At 35.2% G+C, this 20257-nt stretch overlaps 1 protein-coding gene across 4 annotated transcripts in view; it reads left to right on the top strand.

Moving 5' to 3' along the window:
* The window catches only part of CTH (cystathionine gamma-lyase), a 47277-nt gene extending 27307 nt beyond the window's left edge, over positions 1–19970 (top strand). For 2 of the 4 annotated variants that reach the window (XM_071217380.1, XM_071217381.1), the window contains exons 3-14: positions 1051–1213; positions 1952–2033; positions 3077–3172; positions 5098–5207; positions 6954–7085; positions 10489–10546; positions 11421–11498; positions 12567–12719; positions 14434–14555; positions 15694–15746; positions 19015–19153; positions 19424–19970. In XM_071217380.1, coding sequence (XP_071073481.1) covers positions 1115–1213; positions 1952–2033; positions 3077–3172; positions 5098–5207; positions 6954–7085; positions 10489–10546; positions 11421–11498; positions 12567–12719; positions 14434–14555; positions 15694–15746; positions 19015–19153; positions 19424–19450 — 1149 coding nt within the window. In that variant the 5' untranslated portion in view covers positions 1051–1114 and the 3' untranslated portion in view covers positions 19451–19970. The remainder of the gene's footprint in view (positions 1–1050; positions 1214–1951; positions 2034–3076; positions 3173–5097; positions 5208–6953; positions 7086–10488; positions 10547–11420; positions 11499–12566; positions 12720–14433; positions 14556–15693; positions 15747–19014; positions 19154–19423) is intronic. The other 2 variants (XM_012521676.4, XM_012521675.4) reach the window with 1 other exon arrangement.
* Positions 19971–20257: the final 287 nt, after the last annotated feature.

Here is a 20257-nt window from a genome sequence, read left to right as displayed (position 1 = left end):
CACTGTGCTAGCAGTAATGAAATCCATTGCATCATTTAAGCAGTGTGGCTTAGTGATTAAAGAGCACAAGTCATGTAGTTAGAGGACCTGGATTTGAATTCTGACACCACCTCTTTGAATCTTGATGACCTTGATCAAGTTATTTAACTTATCCAAGACTCAGGTTGATCCTATGCAAATGGGGATAATAATGCTGCATGGTACGTAATAAGTGCTCAATGATGGTGTATTTCACAGTGTTCATATTTACACAATGTCCATTTTTCTCTCATAACCTGGTTACAGGCAGGAGAGGTATGATGTGCTTTTTACACAAGTGACTTGTATAAGGCCTATGAGAAAATCCCTATTGTTAATTACATGGCTTTTTTTTTCCCATTTGATGATATACTTGATGGATCTTGGAGTACTTAAAGGTTGCAGAGATTCAGAAGAAATTACTGAAATAAACTTTCTGGGTCCAAACCTTGGTTATACTTCAAAAACCTTATTTAATATGCTATATAAATCCAGGAATATTCTGACTTAGCCCTTTGTTTTGTGAAGTACAGTGCAAAGGGCATTTCTACAGATGGTTGTGGATACTCCTAGCTACCATATTCTGGAATCAAAGTACACAAACTTTCCTTCCAAGCATGCAGGCTTGTTCTTGGTGTTAGATTTAGTGATTACATGGTGGACCAAACTTGGGAAGTAAGGGCAAAAGTTAATCATTCAGGTATGACATTAATAATTAAATACTTTCAGAAAGTCACCAGCGTTAGCGAAATCGACCAGACTGTGCTTAATACTTTATCAGTTAAGAGCACTTAAGGGAACTTGAAGAACAGAGTAGAAAACATCTAATTCTCTAGTCCCATTGGAAAGATACTGAATGAGCTGAAAGGACAGTTTGCCACCTGGCCTTCAAATATGCTTATCTCCTCCCCACCCCAACCACAAAGTTAATTGTTTGCAATAAATGTTTATGGAAACATGGGTGCCAATTCTTTATCAGTAGTCACATGATTCCAAACAGTTTTTTTTTTTTTTTCTGTCTGGTGGGCACAGCTGCAGGTCATAGCAAGGAGGTGATGGCAAAGTGTGATGAGAATATCTTGGAGTCCAATAAACTATGTCTGCTCCATTTGTCAAAAACAAGGAAACAAAGCGCCAAACTCCACCTGCCCCCCCCCATGACTATTCCTTGGGAACTCCTGAACCAAAAACGAAGGTGTGGAGAACTATTGTATTTTGTTTTGTGTTATATAATGCAGGCGGAGAAAATTATGGGACTTTTAGTCAATGTTGAAATCCTCCACATAATTATATCATGTGGAGCTACCTTGCCAAGAATTACTCCCTATATTTGGATCTCTTATAGAGCCATGATCTGAACTTTGAGCATTTGTGGGATCTGTTAATAGCTTCCTGTTTTACTCTTAAAAAATTTTTGTATCACCCGTCTCTTAAGAACTGAAATACAGGTTGGAATTAGGTTTACTTTGTTGGTTCCTGTGATACCCCTTTTCTTCAATACCCAGATAACTGCGTGAAGGAAAGTCTAGCATAATAACAATACTAATGATGAATGCAAATAATAAAAACTGCTATTTATCTAGTGGTTGCTATGTGCCAGGCACAATACAGAGTACTTATTATTCATTATCTGATTTTATCCTTGTAACAATTTTCTGAACTATGTGCTGTTAGTCCCATTTTTCAGATGTTGGATATTGGATATTAAGTAATTTACCTTTTGGCACTCAGTTTGTGTTAAGTGGCAGATACAGAATTGTAACCCAGTTTGGCTGACTTCAGCACCTTTCCACAACCCTGTCATCCCTGTATCCAATGACAAGATATGTAATGACTAAATAATAGAATATCATTTTGGTAGTATGAATCCCAATGTAAGACTTTGATATTAAACTTAAATCTCCTAGGATGAACTATGACTTCTTTTCTTTAGGGTTTCGAATATAGCCGTTCTGGAAATCCCACCAGGAATTGTTTGGAAAAAGCAGTGGCTGCACTAGATGGGGCTAAGTACTGTAAGTAACTTACATTCCAGAGTTTGTTAAGTCTAGAATCCACTCTTAAATGTAAATGTAAATGTAAAAGAAAACCACAGAGGCACAGATTATAGACTTGGGAGGAAAAAGAGATTAGCTAGTTCAAAAACTTATTTTACTAAGATGAAGTATTTGCTCAAGGTTCCACAGCTGTTATAATATGTATACATGTAATTATCAGTTAAAAATAAATATTAATAGAGGCAAAATGGTAGCATTTACCACTTAGTACTCATGTAAAAAGACTTCAGCTGAAACTGTCAGTATAAATAGATAAAAATTAACTAAGTTTTATAACACTCCCTATGAAAATATGAACTTTCTTATACTCCTTTGTTCACCCTGATAATTTGTTCTTGAGAGTAGTACGAAGGAACATTTACAATAGCCAGGTGTCCTTGAAAATGTGCTCTCAAGATTACCTCCTTGAATATTGGTGATGACTTAACAATGATCTATGCCCTTCCTTAAAAAAAAGTCATATTTATCTTTAAAAAAAAAATAGAATACTTACAGGGAAAGGCAGAGAGTAGAAAATAAGAGTCTGTGTACCCATCATCATTAAATAAATTTATCAGCCATGTGTCAGATCCAATTTTGAATTTTGTTAAAATATTTGCCGAATTGACTACCATATAAATAATAATTAAGTCATATCTTGGTCCATTCTGTAAGTTTAAAATTTTTTAGAGTTTTGTATTTTTAAACTGTAATTTAATTGATGTTAGTTTTTTTATCTCAGATTTTTATAAATATTAACTTGAAGTGTTTCAGAAGTGTCATAACTAAGGCAGAATTGATGTTATACAAAAATATCTAACACATTATATTTTCTATTTGAACTATATTTCATTTTTGAAATAGAAGAGGAGCTTCTGTAATGGAAGTAATTAGATGTCGCCTGGTGACTGAGCAGTGGTAGTAGTCCTTATCAGCAGAGAGTAATGCAAGTTAATACTGTAGCTCTTTTTTAACCTATGGGTCTGACATTTTGGTTTAGTTTACCTTGTTTTCTATTTTAGGTTTGGCCTTTGCTTCTGGTTTAGCAGCCACTATGACTATTACCCATCTTTTAAAAGCAGGAGACCAAATTATTTGCATGGATGACGTTTATGGAGGTAAGCGAGCCCCTTATTCATTTTGTGTCAGCTGATATTGTAAAGATAATAAAGTGAGCCCTGAATCATATTAACAATGTTATCAGTATTAAGGATTGCTTATCTTTTTTTTTTAAAGATTTATTTTATTTATTTTTCCTTCTCCCCACTGCCACCACTTGCTTGCTGTCTGTTCTGTGTCCATTCGCTGCCCATTCTTCTGTTATCTGCTTGTCTCCCTTTGTTGTGTCATCTTGCTGCACCAGCTCTCCGTAGGCTAGAGCAGTCAGCTCTCCGCAGGCACTGGCCAGCTTGCCTGCACAAGGAGGCCCTCCTATATGGTAGACGGGAGCTCAGTCCGTTGAGTCACATCGGCTTCCCTGTTTATTATCTTTTAAAGATGTTGGCTCAAACGTATTAACTCAGGAATTTAAACACTTAGGGTCTTTCTCTGGATCTGCTTATAAAAGAAATTGTGTAATAACTTTATTTAAGCTGCTGGAATGAGGATGTAGGACTTGATCAACCTTAAGACACATTTTGTTCTATAGAAGATAGCATTTAGAAAGAGAGTTGTAATGTTTTTAACTGCAGTGAAGATGACCTGTAACCCCGCTCACTCTGAAACAGATTAATTTACCCCTTTTTTCTTTTCTTTTCTTTTCTTTTTCTTTCGGTTTCAGGGAAAATCTCTTGAAAGCTATGGGTCCCTTCCCCAACCAAAATATATTTAAGACTGTACACATGATGTTTAGCATTTACTTTCAAAGGTCTCACAGATTAGCCCCTTGAAACCCACCCATGGATCTAAATTTAAGAACTTCCATTCTAAAGAGTTTAAATGTCACTTATCTAAAGTGGTGAGTGAAGAGTTAAAGAAGACAGGCTTGCCTTTAAGCAAGATTGATTTTCATGTTCAAAACAAAAAATTTTGTAAATGTTCATATATATTCCAAATGCTCCCAAATAATTAAAATGTGAGTTCTAGAATATTATCATTTATGTATCTCCTATCTGAAGAAAAGGTTAAATCTGTAAATTCTTACTCTTAGTAATCATTTTATCCCATTCAGAAATTTGCATGGTGCTTTGTATTTTGTCTTACATCTTTTTAATAGTTTGTTGAGTCAAAATGATGGGTTTCTATAACCTTAAATTACTCTTATAATATCTCATGACAAATATAGGTACAAAATCCTGAAAATTGCCGTTGACTTTTAATAATCTTTTATATTCTTTTCATTTGCATATTACCTAAGGTCAGTCTACATAACATCAAAATTCCAGTATGTCTTTGATTATGGAGTGTTTTTCCTTTTTTTTTTCGTTGTCTTTCAATGATAGCAATGCCTCCTTAAATATGCTTATGTAAAAATCAAATCAGTGTTTATAAATCAAATTATTCTGAATTAATTTATCTTCTTTCACTATAAAAATCTAGTAGTTTGGATTACATTATCTGATCTTTTAAAGCTTTCAGAACCACATAATAAAAAAACTGAGAATATACAAAGCAATTCTTATTTATTACCAAAGTATTAAAAGTTTGAAAATTTATTTGTGATACTTCATAGTCATTGGTCTATTTATTTTAGAGTTGGGTACTAGGAAGAAATTGTTAACAAAAATATTGACATTTCAGGGAACATCTTAATGTTTCAAGAATAGAGATTGCATGTTTTGAGAAATATTTTCAGCTCCATATCAGTTGGTGTGGATAGCAAGTGTGATTTATTTGACTCTTGAACTTTTAGTTTAAAATTCAAGCCTTATATTCTGTACTATGTGAAATAGCCAAACTACTTACCCAAACTAGAATTGCCATTAGTTGTATTTTTATTGATGATTCAGAATTCCTTATATTTTTTAAATGTTTATAACTATAAGGAATGAACATTTCTTAATGCAATATTTTCTGCTTTTTATCTGATTCTCTTCTGCCTCAGGTACCAATAGATACTTCAGGAAGGTAGCAAGTGAATTTGGATTGAAGATTTGTTTTGTTGACTGTTCCAAAATCAAATTGCTAGAGGCAGCAATTACACCAGAAACTAAGGTACTCAGTTAATTTTCAGGCCCACTGTTTTCACTATGATGTTTTCTTTTCATCATTCCTATTTACTAGAGGATATAATTTAAATCTGGATAACAAATATTATTAGAAGCTATTGGAAATCATCAATATTAAAATAAATATGATATCTCTTAGGTATTAGACAGTAAAGGTTAAGAACTTGAATCCTGGAGTGGGATTCAAATCTTAATATTGTCATAGAATTCTGTTCTATTATCTTGGGTAAATAATTCAACCAAAGAATCAATTTCTTCACAAAATGGGGGATAATTTTCCCTGGATGTGAGAATTAAATAAGGCAATGCATATAAAATGCTTAGTACAGAACCTGATATATGGTAATTGTTAAAAAACTTTGTTAGCGAGAGGATTCAACTCTTAATGCCTTACCAAGATGGTGGTGTTAACCAGAAGGCATTGCAGAGGTGGAATTATAGAAAAGAAAGCTTACCAAGCTCCAAAACCCTAAGCATAATGACTTTTAAAGGCTTCTAAGGGATATTTCGGCAAAATAAGAGTGAGAAGCAGAGAGTAGGACACAGTCTTTAGCCTCTGTCCTGGGAAGTTTGTATGTCCCTGGAAGGTGTTTTGTGCCTCTGAATGGCACATGTGATATTCTTTCTTAGGACCTCATTTAAATTCTGAATGGGTAAAAGAAGGGCCAGTGTCTTTTATTAGTCAACCTTTTCCAACTTTTGTGAATGATTAAAAGACTTGAATTGTACTCATGTTGCAGTGGATGCTAAAAATGAGAAAAATTTTTGTGCACAAAGCCTTTGAGTGATTGTTTTCAAAGAAACTTGTTTAGCTCGCTTGGGGGAAAGGCACTTATTAAAATAGCTGGTCTGAGTCTAAGGGAAGAAAGAAAATTATGAGCATGTTAAGTCTTGTGAATAGAATTTTCTGTAGCTGTTCTTTACTGTCTTGAATTAACTCATTTCTCCCCCAGCCTCCAGGATATCTGGCATGCCATTTGAAGTAGAATTTTCAAAAGTCATGTAAAATCATCTGTTTTTATTTGTTTGTTTATTGGTTTATTTATAATCTGTAGGAATAATTCTTACTCAGAAATAAATTTTATATATTGTTTAAGTAATTCAAGATTCTGGTAGAATAAACATTATTTAAACCACTTTACCTTTCTATATTAAAATTATAGAGTAGGAACAGAAGAGTAACCTGAATGTCTTACCCACTTATAGAGATAACAGAAAAAGAATTATTAATTCTAAATTTGGGGGATATGCAGATAAATAAGACACTGTCATTTTCTTTAGTGAGCTGTACCTATGTTTTCTGTTATGTGTTATTTCTGTTACTTGAAAACCTCTGTACTTCCTCAAGTCCTAGGTACATATTTTATAGTTTCTAGTACCTTTGATATTACTTAAATTAATATTAGGGATATTTTTGGCATCATAGGTATAGTTCTTTTAAAATTAGCACTTTTCTACTTACATATGCATTTTCTCATTTGGTCCTTACAGCAACTCTAGAAGGTAAAAATTATCAACCCATTTTATAGTTGGAGGATTTCAGGAATACAGAGGGTAAATTTCTTATCTTTGGCCTCTCAGAAATTTGGGAGGAGGCTAGGGTTCAGTTTGGACCTTTTAATAATCCATGCTCTTCCATTATATTTAATATAATGTAGCTTACTAGATGGTTATAATATATGTTTGTGAATTGTATTTTAACAAACTATTATTATTTGCTAACTTCTTTCAGCTTGTTTGGATTGAAACTCCCACAAACCCTGTCTTGAAGATGATTGACATTGAAGCCTGTGCACATACTGTCCATAAATACGGAGACATTATCTTGGTTGTGGATAACACTTTTATGTCAGCATATTTCCAGGTAAGGGAAAATAATTTTTTTGGGGAGTGGGTGTCATGATTAGTAGACTATACAGATATCTGAAATTAGGAAAAGAAGAACTTGGTTACATTAAAATTACCATTGTCAAACTTATGAAACCCAATCATAATTATTGTGATTAGGCAAAGAATTAAATTTGGAACTTTTCTAACATTAGTAAATATCTTTTCAACCATGTTATTATGTTGTAAAGGATTTTGTGTTTTTAAAATGTTGTCTCAATTACAGCTTTCAGGTTTTCTTAGGATGTGTAAATTCATAGACTTCTTAAGTTATTTTATCTGCCAGTTCCTTATATGTAATAGGGACTTGAAATTTATGTATGAGTTAAAAGTCATGTTTTTCAGTCATACACACACTTTTATGCATTTATTTTTTTACTTGGCTAACCTTCCTCCAAATAAAAGGAAAATAAAAGATATACTCAATGACATCTCAGTATACGTCACAGATATTATTTATCCATTTCTCTTCTTTCTAGTTTCTCTTCCTTCAGCACCCAATAGACTATACCCAGCCCTCTGCATCTTTACCTAATTTGTAGTAGAAATTTGTACTTATATCTTACATTGTAGCTCTAAGTGTTTGTAGTGCACCCTTCAATCTATTTCTTTTCCTTCCTACCCCTCTACATATACTACACACATGATACAACCTCCCTTCTTTTCTTTTCTCTCCTACTTTTTTCTAGGTTCTTCCTTCTATTTTTTTACTTTTGGTAGGTGGTCTTGGGAATGACTTTTAATTGACCTGCCCTCTGCCTAATTCCCACATGTTCTCTAATCCTTTCCTTTGAGAAACCAAACTGTGTCTTTTCCTTGGTCTGGTTCCCTTTTCCTTCTCTTTTACCTGCCTTTCCCTTGTGTTCATTCTTATTACAATTCTGTAATTCATCTTTATTCTCCAGACTTCCTGAAACCTTAGCTCATCCCCTTCAGCTGTTCAGTTAGCAAATGTTGATCAGCTCAATTGTTTATAATTTTCTGCTTTTATTCTGGGTCCCCAAAATTGGCTCAGGCTGCCATGAAACTGGAAGACTCCCTGGAAAGTTTGGATAAACCTGTTCCTTACCTTCCTCTGTATTATTCAGCAGATGCCATCATGTTTCATTTTCCATTCCTGAAATGTAGCTCCTGTACACTGCATTCATATAGCATCTACCTTTGGCTTGTGATATGTGTTTGGCTCATATCTAGTAAAGCAATCTGTTTCTAGGTGAAAATCTGATATCATCTATTTGTTCCAGGCAATTTTTAATCTTGGGTTTTTTAAACCCAATCTCTTAACCCATATGCTACTTACCAATTATTACAGCACAGAATCTCTTTGGCTGAGTCACTGTGATTCCTGTATGTTTCCAAAGAGAACACATTAAATTTTTTTCCAGGGCCTGGCCAGGTAACTCATCAGGCCTGGCCTTTTTCCTCCTGTTTAGGCATGACGGTCAGTCCAGTTTTTCTACTTTCTGAAGCCCACATCACATTCCTTATACCAGGAATTGGAATCTACGTCATTTCAATGTGGATTCATTCCGGCTGAGTTAATCAGAACCACACCATCCCTTGACAGCCAGTTGTTTACCACTGTATTGGTTCCACAGAGCAATCTTCTGAAAAAGTTCTCTCATTGCCTTGCCATCACAAAAAATGGAAAGTATTCTCATTCTCCCCTGGCTTTTGTCTTCCGGACTTTCAGTAAGTCTCACAGAAAACCCAAAATGGCATACTAGCATAAAATTTCAGAGAAGTCTCTGGAGGTAGGCATTCAGGATCTGAATCCTGGCTGTACCAGCTTCTTAATCTGTAATCTGTTTTGTTTTTCTCAGTCCCCTTTCCTCATCTATCACTGCATAACCACAATGTTGATTTTATTGTGTTAGTACACAAACACAGTATTGTGTTTGTACAGCATTTATTGGATTATGTAAAGAATTTAGCATGGTTCTTAACATATAGTGAGATCAGTCAGTGTTAGTTATTTTTTTCTTTTGACCATAAAGTATGCAGAATGTTAGAACTGGAAGAAATCTTAGACACTATATAGCTTGACCCCATCAATTTAGAGATGAGCAAACATCTCCAGATTATGTAGAGAGTGCTTTGGGCAATCTCTTACTTAAAACATCCTTTTTTCATCTACCCTAAATGGAAAGGTCCCATAGGCTCCTATACTAATACCTTCCAAAGACTAAACTTTTCTCGTGAGAAAGACACACACACACAGAAACAGATACACACAAACACACACAATTTTATTTTAAACAAAAGGTAAGTGGAAAGATATCAATGATATGTTAGTTAGTGGATAATTCAATTATAACATTAACTATCATTGTAAACCAAGTTTAAAACTCAAGAATTTTATATGCAGGAAAATTGTGTAGGGGAAAACAACCCAAATGAATTTCTTTTTTTTTTTTTTTTTTTTTTAAATATATGTCCTGCTGCTCTGTTTCCAGGCCGTTTTTTTTTTTTTTAAAGATTGATTTATTTATTTAATTCCCCCCTCCCCCGGTTGTCTGTTCTCTGTGTCTATTTGCTGTGTCTTGTTTCTTTGTCCGCTTCTGTTGTCGTTAGTGGCTCGGGAAGTGTGGGCGGCGCCATTCCTGGGCAGGCTGCACTTTCTTTCGCGCTGGGCGGCTCTCCTTACGGGGCGCACTCCTTGCTCGTGGGGCTCCCCCACGCAGGGGACACCCCTGTGTGGGGCGGCAGTCCTTGCGCGCATCAGCACTGCGCATGGGCCAGCTCCACACGGTTCAAGGAGGCCCGGGGTTTGAACCGGACCTCCCATGTGGTAGACGGACGCTCTAACCACTGGGCCAAGTCCGTTTCCCCAAATGAATTTCTTATAAGGGACTTTCCACTTGGCAAAATTAAAAAAGCAATAAAAGAGTAATTGAGAGTCAAGTTCATGACAAACCAAGTATGCATAAATACAGCATGTATTTCTAGATTTTATTGATAATAAATCTATTAAGCAGATTAGTTTTATACTTAGTTGACATAAGAACTGCTGACGGTTATTTTATGTGTTTAATATGCCATAAAATGCTAGCATCTCTGCTGTAGGTAATAAATTTAGGGTTAGTCATCAACTTCTGGAAAGACACAGTTTAAAGAAACTTGAACTGCATTTATCTACTCTTCCTGTAAAACTCATGCCTTCTGATTGAATACTATGTACATTACTCTGTATTTTTATTTGGTGGGAGAGAGGTAAGGGGAAGATAATATCAGAGGCCCTGGAAAATTTTAAGATGCATGTATTTTTGAAGAGTTACTACTGATTGGAATGAGAATGGAATTTGCAATATTAAATAAGTAAGTGACAAAGCGTATTTTCAAATGGTTACTTCTTTAAAATAATCTTTTGTCATTTTCAGCGGCCTTTGTCTCTGGGAGCTGATATTTGTATGTATTCAGCGACAAAATATATGAATGGTAAGATGTGTAGTCTACATTTTGAATGTTCCTCCCCATGGATAGATGAATATAACATAGGGTTTGACATTTTAATCCTTTCTACTACTGTTCAGGTTTTCTCAGTGACTCATGTGGATAGTAAAAAAAATAAAGGATTTCATCTATAGTAGAGAAACTCTTCTCATGATTTCTGAGGAGATCATTAAATTTTATATAAAAGGTTATGTTTTTATCCTGATTTTAAAAGAAACATTTACTTTTTCCTTTTCTTTTTATTACAGAAGTTGTTGGTTTACCAAAAAAATGCATAAAATTCAGTGTTTCCATATACTGCCCTATTAACACCTTGCATTAGTTTGATGTATTTGTTACAGTTCACAGAATATTTTTTATAATTGTGCTATTAGCTATAGTCCATCATTTACAGTAGGTTTCACTGTGTTGTACAGTTCTGTTTTTTTTTTTAAACTTTTATTCTAATAATGTGTATACAACTTAATATTTCCTTTTTAACCACTTTGAAATATATAATTCAGTGCTGTTAATTATGCTCCCAATGTTGTGCTGCCATCACCACCAGAAACATTTAATTTTTATATGATTTTTATTACGTTATTTTATGTCTAGCTTTTGCTAGTGTCAAATGGAATTAATTTTATTTAACCTTATTTTATTGGGTTTTTTCCTGAGAGTGTTTTTCAAGTGACAGTCACATTTTTGAAATTATGAAATTAAGTGTAAACATAAATTGCTTTTTTTTATGATAGAAATAATTTTATTTTATTTTATTTTTTTTAATTTATTTATTTTTATTGACTTTGTAATAATATTACATTAAAAATATAATAAATTGCTTTTAACCTAGAGATTTTTGTTTATTTCTTGTTTTTAGGCCACAGTGATGTTGTAATGGGTTTAGTGTCTGTTAATTCTGAGAACCTTCATAATAGGCTTCGTTTCTTACAAAATTGTAAGTATTAAAAAGTCTGTATTTTCCCTTATGCCCACAGAGTGACTACATTTGGTCTTTCATTTCTGCTAAGTGTTGTGAAGTCATAGCATTTCTGAAAAAATGAGAAATAGAGGGAAACATTCAGATTTTTAGAGGAAGTAGAAAATACTTGGGTTATAAAAATAGTACTTTTATAGAGGGCTTTATGTCATGACAAAGAGTTTTGTTATTTTCTAATCCATAATAATATTGTTTAGATATATAATAAAAGCCAAGTGAATTTGTAGTTTTTTTTTAATTTAAACATTAGAAATGATGATTTTCATGTACAATACCTTTTATATCTGATTTTAAATAGTACTTGCAATGAATGCTTAGTATTTTTCAATAGATGCCTAAACACCATTTCCTGCTTATGTTGTTTAGTTTATCTCAAGTATAAACAAGGTTTATTTGAGGTGGAGATTTGGTTTAACCATTGCAATTTGACAGATAAGATGCAATCCTAATTAGTATGGAATAGATTTTAAAGTAAGAAAAAAGAACACTAATGAGGGAAACCAAAACTTAGTGCTTGATAAATGTATTTTTCTTTATAAAAGTGGGAATGAGGTTTGTATGCCTCAAGGCATAGGAAATCATAGGCTGTTTCAGACAAAGGCTAAATAGAATGTTGGGTAGAACATTTCGGAATAGTAGGAGGTGAGTGGTTGGCTTTCTTTTTATGTTGTAATACCTTTTCAAGGAAATTCAGGGAAACGTACAGTATGTCATTTAATTAAAATCATAGAATGTTCATGCTGAAATGACTTATGGTCATATTTGAAAAGTTCATATTATCGTGTTTGTATTATGTATTTACCTTTCAGTATAGTTAGTCCCCCTCCCATTTGAAAGCACATTTCTCTAAGTGTATTTTATGCTTCATTCTCATGTTTCTGATTTGACATTTTATTTTTTTCCCCTAAAACTCAAGCATTGGGCTTTGTAGCTACCTTTTTAAAATCATAATGAAAAAGAGGAGTCAGAGGTTTTTCTGGGTTCCTCTCCCCCACAAAACTAACTCAGGATATGTTCATTTGGCAGCTATTGGAGCAGTTCCATCTCCTCTTGACTGTTACCTCTGCAATCGAGGTCTGAAAACCCTGCATGTCCGAATGGATAAGCATTTTGAAAATGGAATGGCAGTTGCTCAGTTTCTAGAATCTAATCCCCGGGTAGAAAAAGTCATTTATCCTGGTATGTTAATCTGATTTCTAAACAGATTGGCCTTATACAAGTATTTTAAGTATTATTCTAAGCATCCTGTTTATTTATCATTTATTTGTAAATTAGAGGCTGTTTTAGTTTGTTAAAAGCTACTGAAGCAATATACTGGAAATGGGTTGGCTTTTACAATGGGCATTTATTAGGTTGCAGGCTTACAGTTCTGAGGCTGTGCATGTGTCCAAATCAAGGCATCAACAGATGATCCTTTCTCACTGAAGAGTGGCACATGGAAGCATCTGCTGTCTCCCCCCTCACTTTCAGGTTCAGTTTCTTCAGGTTCTGGCTTCCTCGCTCCTGGATTCCATTGATTTCCACTTCTTGCTCTCGTGGCTTGCTCTCTCTGCTCCTGTGGTTTTTTTCCTTCTGTGTCTCTCTCTATTCATCCTGTTTATAAAGGACTCCAGTAAGAGAATTAAGACCCACTCTGGGTCATACCTACTGAAGTAACCTAATCAAAAGAAGGTCCCACCTATAGTAGGTTTATACCTACAGGACTGGATTAGCCCTAAGGATAATAGTCTCAAACTGTCACAGATATTTTCATTTAATTTTATGCCATTCATTTAATTATAAAACACATTGTGTGTCAGGCACCATGGTAGGTCTGGTGATAAAGAAGGTAGGGTCTTTTGCCTTATGTTATCTATTGTTTAGTGGATACTTGGATGTTAAAAAATTTCTTTTGCATTAGATATTCCTGTAATGGGGTCTTTAGCTTGAAGACTTGTGTACACGAAGTCCAAGACTGCAATGTGTACTTTCTAGTTGATCTGCTTAAAACCTTGTCTTTCTGCTATTCTGCACTAGCTGTACCTTTGATCTGATAAAGATTTGTCCCAAGTTGAAAACTGATAGCCACCAAAATTCCCCTGATGTTCCAATTCCTTTACCTCCCCCAGCATCTAGAAATGCTCATGTGCAACTAATTAACAAACTTAAGTGTTAAATTTGGAATTTATTATGCCAGTCTTTTAAACTGTGATAGTCTAAAAACCTAAGTAGGTAGCTATTTTAGATCCTTTTGAGGTAAAGTTAGTCTTGGTTGGAAGGAATAATTAAGAATGTTCCCTGTCTTCAAGGAATGTGGATAAACCAAGTCCAAAAGCCATATGAGATTAAATACACTATATGTACTTTAGGTAAAGAGTTGGATGGAGGACAAGAGAAGATTTTGAGCTGGGCCCTGAAGAAGGGGTAGCATTTAGTAGAAGGGCATGGATAAGGCATTTCTGATTCATTCAACAAATGTTCATTAACTGCCAAGCATTTTACTAGAAACTGGAGCCCAATTATTAAAGAAATAAGCATTGATTTGCCCCCTTGGAGCTAGTCTGGTGGATAAAACAGATATTAAGCAAGAAATTACACAAAGATATAATTAACAAGGAGGGGTGGTCATGCAGGGAGAGTATTCCAGGTTATAGGCACAGCATGTGCAAAAGTTCTGGGATGAAAGAGTGCCATTGGTATAAGGAAAGCCCATGTGGCTGGAGCATGGAAAGGATTGAAAAGATTGGTCAAAATGAAGCCAGAGAGATAGGCAGGGGACAGAACAGTAGCCAGATGTGAACACTGCCCAGAGCCCATTGTTAGCTTTATTTGCAGTTTACTTAAGTAGACCATGGATTTTTTTCCTGAAATTATGTTTGACTCTAAAATAACTTACTATACCTTATGATTCCAGGGCTGCCCTCTCATCCACAGCATGAGCTGGCAAAGCGTCAGTGCACAGGTTGCCCAGGGATGGTCACTTTTTATATTAAGGGCACTCTTCAGCATGCTGAGACTTTCCTCAAGAACTTAAAGGTAAATTTTCAAAATCTGTTTTTAAAATGTAGTGGTAAGATTTTCTTATAGCAGTTCATTATCTCTCACTTTCACCCTATGTGTATTTATTTTGTGTGTGTGCACACAGGCCACACCTATAAACCTCATCTTTTAACATGAAATGCATTCCATTGGAAAATGACAGGGAATAGCAATGACACATTAGCAGCTGTCTGAATACGTTCATTTGCTCAACTCTCCACATGCTGCAATCAGTTTGAGAAAGACAGCATGTAGTGCGTTAGTTTTCATATTTACTTAAAAGTGAATCTTTGTTTCCAATGAAACTTTTGAATCCTCAAAGTATTGTACAACCCTGTGAGTGCACTGCACAAATGTAGCCTAGGAATGAATTTCCCAACCCTGTGCCTCCCAGTCTGCATCTGCCTGGGGTCAGGCAAAGGGAGGGCTTTTTCTCATTTGCACAAGGCAGGGGGCTCTCGGGCCCTGGGTGACTCCATACACTTAGCTTGAGTCCATTACAATAGACTGAGGTGTAAATACTACAGATCTAGTGAACAGAACACTACCAGGTCAGTTGAAGCCCTATGAATATCTTAAACTTGTCCATTTCTAAAACCAGAAAGATAGTATTATTGTACATCTGATTTAACACAGGTGTGAGAGTGATTTTTAAAACATTTGTAAAATTCTGACACTGTAACACTATAACACTAAATACAAAACTGTTTTATTTCTACTTAAATGGATATGTTAATTTAATAAGTGATGAATGTTAACAAAAAAGTGTGATAATATAGCCACTTTCAGATTCAAATTTAAAGGGTTACCATGGAATACTCAAAGTTAGTATTCTGGGCTTTTAGAGCTCATGTTAAGTATTACTGAAGTATAGGGCCAAAGTAGGAAGGTATAGGAAATTCACTTTTGTCAACTTCTGTTGTTTTAAGTTTATACATAATATGTCTAATTGGTGAAATCTTTGTTATAAATTTTAACCTCATTGTTTCTCTGAGTTTCTTGCCTAATTCCTGTTTATTCATAATCACTACTATTCTCCATTTCCTGCTCCAGGGCCATTTTATTAAAATCATTTATTTTTAGATTTTAGTATTTTTATTTTACTGAAAGATCTAAATTGTTTTCCTTGCCTTAGATATTTACTCTGGCTGAGAGCTTGGGAGGATATGAAAGTCTTGCTGAGCTTCCGTAAGCATATTTCACTTTATCTCAGTACTTTAATTTTGATGTCAGTTTTGATTGTTTAGAAAATGAATGTGATAAAATCAAGGCTAATTCAAGATACTTAACATTAAGAACAGTTTGGCACTGACTAATCAGAATGGACTCTAGCATCATCAGAATGTAGACACTGATACAGTCTAATGGTGGGCTTTCATCAGTTGGCTGTGTCCTTTCAATTTTTGCTTCCATTCCTGTTCTACTGAAGGAGATTCCAGCAGTAATTGTATTCTAGGCTCTTTGTCCTCTGTCCCAAGGCCACATATTCTATCCCACTTCTACCCTGGCAGGGAGGTTGGAGATTCTGTACTGAAAAGCTGATTTCAAGGTTCCCTGGGAAATAGAGAATGAGTCTCTGATAAAACACCTCTCTACCTTTGATTGTCAGAGAAGGGCCCTACTAGGCATTGTCAAATCCACTTATTTTCTGTTTTTTTTTTGTGTGTGTGGCATAAACCTTTAATGATCCCATGTTATCAATCAGATAATTCCAAAATCTTAACTTGGCATTCTAGGCACCTCACTGTCTGACCTAATCAATTCAGCTAATCTTATCAAAGCATCAGAGGATATTAGAACTGAAAGAGGCCTAGTTCATGGCCTCTCCTTATTTTATAGATAAGAACACAGAGGTCCAGAAAGGTTGGCTGATTTACTGAAATGTCACACAAGAATATGTTAGTGATTTCATTCTTGAGGCATCGCATCAAAAACAGTGAGGGGAAAAGGATTGAACCCCGGGACCTCATACATGGGAAGCAGCAGCTCAGTCACTGAGCTATATTTCAGGACTTGGGTTTGTCCTGCATGATATTGCGGGGACAGATGCAGGACATTATATATCCTGCCATAACCCACTGAATGGACTGGGAGAGAGTAAACTACAATGTAAACTATAATGTTGCGTAGCAGTGCTCCAAAATGTATTCATCAAATGCAATGAATGTGCCACACTGATGAAAGAGGTTGTTGATGTGGGAGGAGTGGAGGCTGGGGTGGGGGGGGGCAGTGGGATATATGGGAACCTCTTGTATTTTTTAATGTAACGTTTTGTGCGATCTATGTATCTTTACAAAAAAAGATAATAAAAAAAAGGAAATAAATAAATAAATAAATAAATCAGCACTATTACCTAATCATTTTCAACTGTACTAAATGCACATAGACTATTTCTCTATGCTAATTTTCATATTATGAAATAACTATTTTAGAAGCATTGTGCTGAGGAATGTCTGTGGTTATCAAAATTCAGGCATGTTTTCTGCTCTCTTACAGTAGTTTACAGTTCATGGTGATTCAGGTAATTTCATAAAGTTAAAAAAAAAATATGCCCTAAAAATGATGGAAAATAATTTATATAACACATGTAGCTTTTTGTCAGTCTATCCAGAACATGCCTGCTAGTAAATGTGGATGCACAAGAGGGCACACTCAGCATATGAAATTGGCTTATTTTTCATATTCATAGCAATAAAATGCATACTACTTTAAGGCTCTCTTAAAAAATATACTAATGATTTATTTAGGGATTTGTTTTAAAGTTGCTTGACCCTCAGACACTCTAGCTAAGCCTACAATCCCAATGCCAGTGGACAAGTGAATTTAGGTCAGAGCTTGTCTGTGACTCCCAACTCTGCTGTACCCAGTGTAACACTGCAATAGGAAGGGAGGAAGTAGAGTCAGTGTACTGAGTCTCTGTTAATAAACACATATTAACTCTGTTGACCTTAGGAAAGTTCTTTATCATCTCTTACTTCTTAATCTCACTTTCCTCTTTAGTGAAATGCAGATAATACTGTACCTAATTCTTAACAGTTGTGAGAATATGGGAGGAAAAATCAATGACCAAGGTGTCTTGGGTCATAATTAGTATTCAATAAGTGTTAACTATTACTATGAATAATTATTTTTTACTAGGCATCTACTACATTCCAGGTACTTGTAAGTGCTTTATATAGGTTCCTTCAAATGATGCCCATGACAGACTTTTGAGATAGGTGTTATTACCCAATATTAATGCATATAAATCACCTAGTAGAGTACCTAACTCATGGTAAGCATACCAGAAGTAATAGCTATTATTATTTCAGATAAGAAGATAGACTCAGTGAGGACAGCCCACTTACAAGGTCACAAAGGGAGTATGTGGAAGGGTTGGGATTCATACTTTGAAGTCCAAGTTCTTTCTGTGAAGGAATTGAAGCCTGATTGGGGCAAAACATTTTAAGGAGGACATTCGTGTATAAAAGCTTTGTTAGAGTGACAGAAGAAGGTATCCACTTACTTTGACCAAAACTGGGTTTTTCTTTCCATGGGTCTGAAGTGAGATGGAAGAAAGCACTTTAGGCACTGGTTTGACTGGTAGAGGTGGGGAGGAAGAAAAGGATGAATGTTGGTGGCCATGCACGTATTAGGGCCCCCTAAGGCTACCAGCCTCGCCTCCATGATGCCTCTGCCCACAGAGACGTCTCCCTTCTCTGAACTTTAGCAGCTTTTACTGTCCATACTTTGAAATTTGCTATAGACACTTCTGTTTCGTGAATCATTATCTTTAGCTCCTGCGTTGTCATCTAGGATAAAGGGGCTATCTGATTCTTTTCCAAATTCTTCTATAATGCCTGACACATTACCTCTACACATGTTGATGATGATGAGTTGTTGGATAGTTTGGAAAATCCTTCACCATCCTCTTGTCATGTATGTCATGAGTTATATACACTGGGATTCCTGATGCCTAGTAGTCAGGATTACCAATCCTAGGTGCTCTTTCCCTGAGCTGTTCTGGATTGATCTGTTGATCCAGTGGGGAATTGATTCTGGGAGTTTCCTGGTCTAATAAGCCTCATCTAAGTCAGAATTTCAAGTAACTCTGCAGCAGGTTGGTCATGGGGCATATGACTTCTGGCCAAGGCCTCACTCAGGCAGATCTTAAAGTCCACCCATTGGGAGTGGTACCTTTCTCTCCAGTATGGGGGAGGTTGACTGGCTCCTTTAGTACCTGGCGTGAGTGTACTTTACCCACAGATAAAAGAATCTGCTTTTCACTTAGAATCAATTATTTCACTTAGAATAATTTTCATCGGTCCTCATTTTTGTCTGTGAAGAATTATGGGGAAACAAAGAAGTTAGTATTTAGAGTAGAAAAAGAATTGACGTTAATTAGAATTCATGAGCTATAAGTGTGCCTCTGCTAACACTATATAGTACTCAAAAGCATGCTCACCCTTTCTTCCAGGGCAATCATGACCCATGCATCAGTGCCTAAAGGTGACAGAGATGTCCTTGGAATTAGTGACACACTGATTCGACTCTCTGTGGGCTTAGAGGATAAAAAAGACCTAATGGAAGACCTAGATCAAGCTTTGAAGGCAGCAGTAAGTTTTATTATTTTGGTTGTGGTTTTTTGTTCTTGTTGTGTTTTTAATCTTGGAGGTGGGGTGGCTGTATGCATAATGAGCAGCCTCACCAGCAACTCCAAAGGGTTTTCTTCCTACAATAGACAGGGTGTATCAGTGAGCACAGAACTCAAGCAGTTGAGGTGCAGATCTATGAGGATGGTAGTATTCAGAGAAGACTTCTGGGATGAGGTGAGATCTTTGTCTGCACATCTAATAACATATTTTTCTTCTGCACGATTATTACAGCACCCTCTGAGTACAAGTCACAACTAGCATTCCAGGACTGCTCTCAGAAGTCACTTCCTGAAAAGATCAAATCTTTCGAATAATTGAATGAACCATTAATGAGCCTTCGCAGAATTTTCAAGTGAAAATTTTAAGGCACCTCATTACCTTTCACAGCTGTAACCTTCCAGGGATCATCACTGTTAAAAACAGTTTTCTGTTTCTCTTACTGTAATCTACAAGTCAATTCTGTTAATGTCTTTTTATTTTGCTCTACATTTGCCTCTGAAGGATGTGAGATTTGTGCTGCTTTTTGAGATTGTTTTTTTCATAGCTTAAGATTTACTTTGATCATGTTTACAATATGTTGTGAATTCATTTTTGATATTTTCTGAAGAATTTAAATTATTAAATGAATGTACTTAAATCAAGTGTGATTTTTGCCTATTGGTTTATGTTTTATTGCCATGGGCCAAAAATCAGATACTTGAAGAAAAGCTTCTGTGAAATTCTACTGATTTTAAAATTGCACTTATTTAAAAAAAAATAAATCTAATTATCAAACCTATCTCATTGTGATATTCCTATATTATGTGACATTAACCCCTATATCTTTGGGCCCTTTTGAATCCCATTTACTGCTCCTAGAGGTCTCATCCTCTTATGCTAATTTTTATAATTTCATTTGGGTAGCTATAATGCACAAATCTGAGGGTTTGAAGATTAGTTATAAATCCTATTCATGTCAGGTTAAAGACCATATTTTATACAGAGAAATAATAGTTTTTATATTTTTTCTGATACAGTAAATTGGTTGAAACTAAAAAAGGATGTGCTTAAAAATAGAATCTTTTA

This window comes from Dasypus novemcinctus, chromosome 9 (assembly GCF_030445035.2).
Source record: "Dasypus novemcinctus isolate mDasNov1 chromosome 9, mDasNov1.1.hap2, whole genome shotgun sequence".
Taxonomy (NCBI): domain Eukaryota; kingdom Metazoa; phylum Chordata; class Mammalia; order Cingulata; family Dasypodidae; genus Dasypus; species Dasypus novemcinctus.
This window is presented reverse-complemented; position numbering and strand designations above follow the sequence as displayed.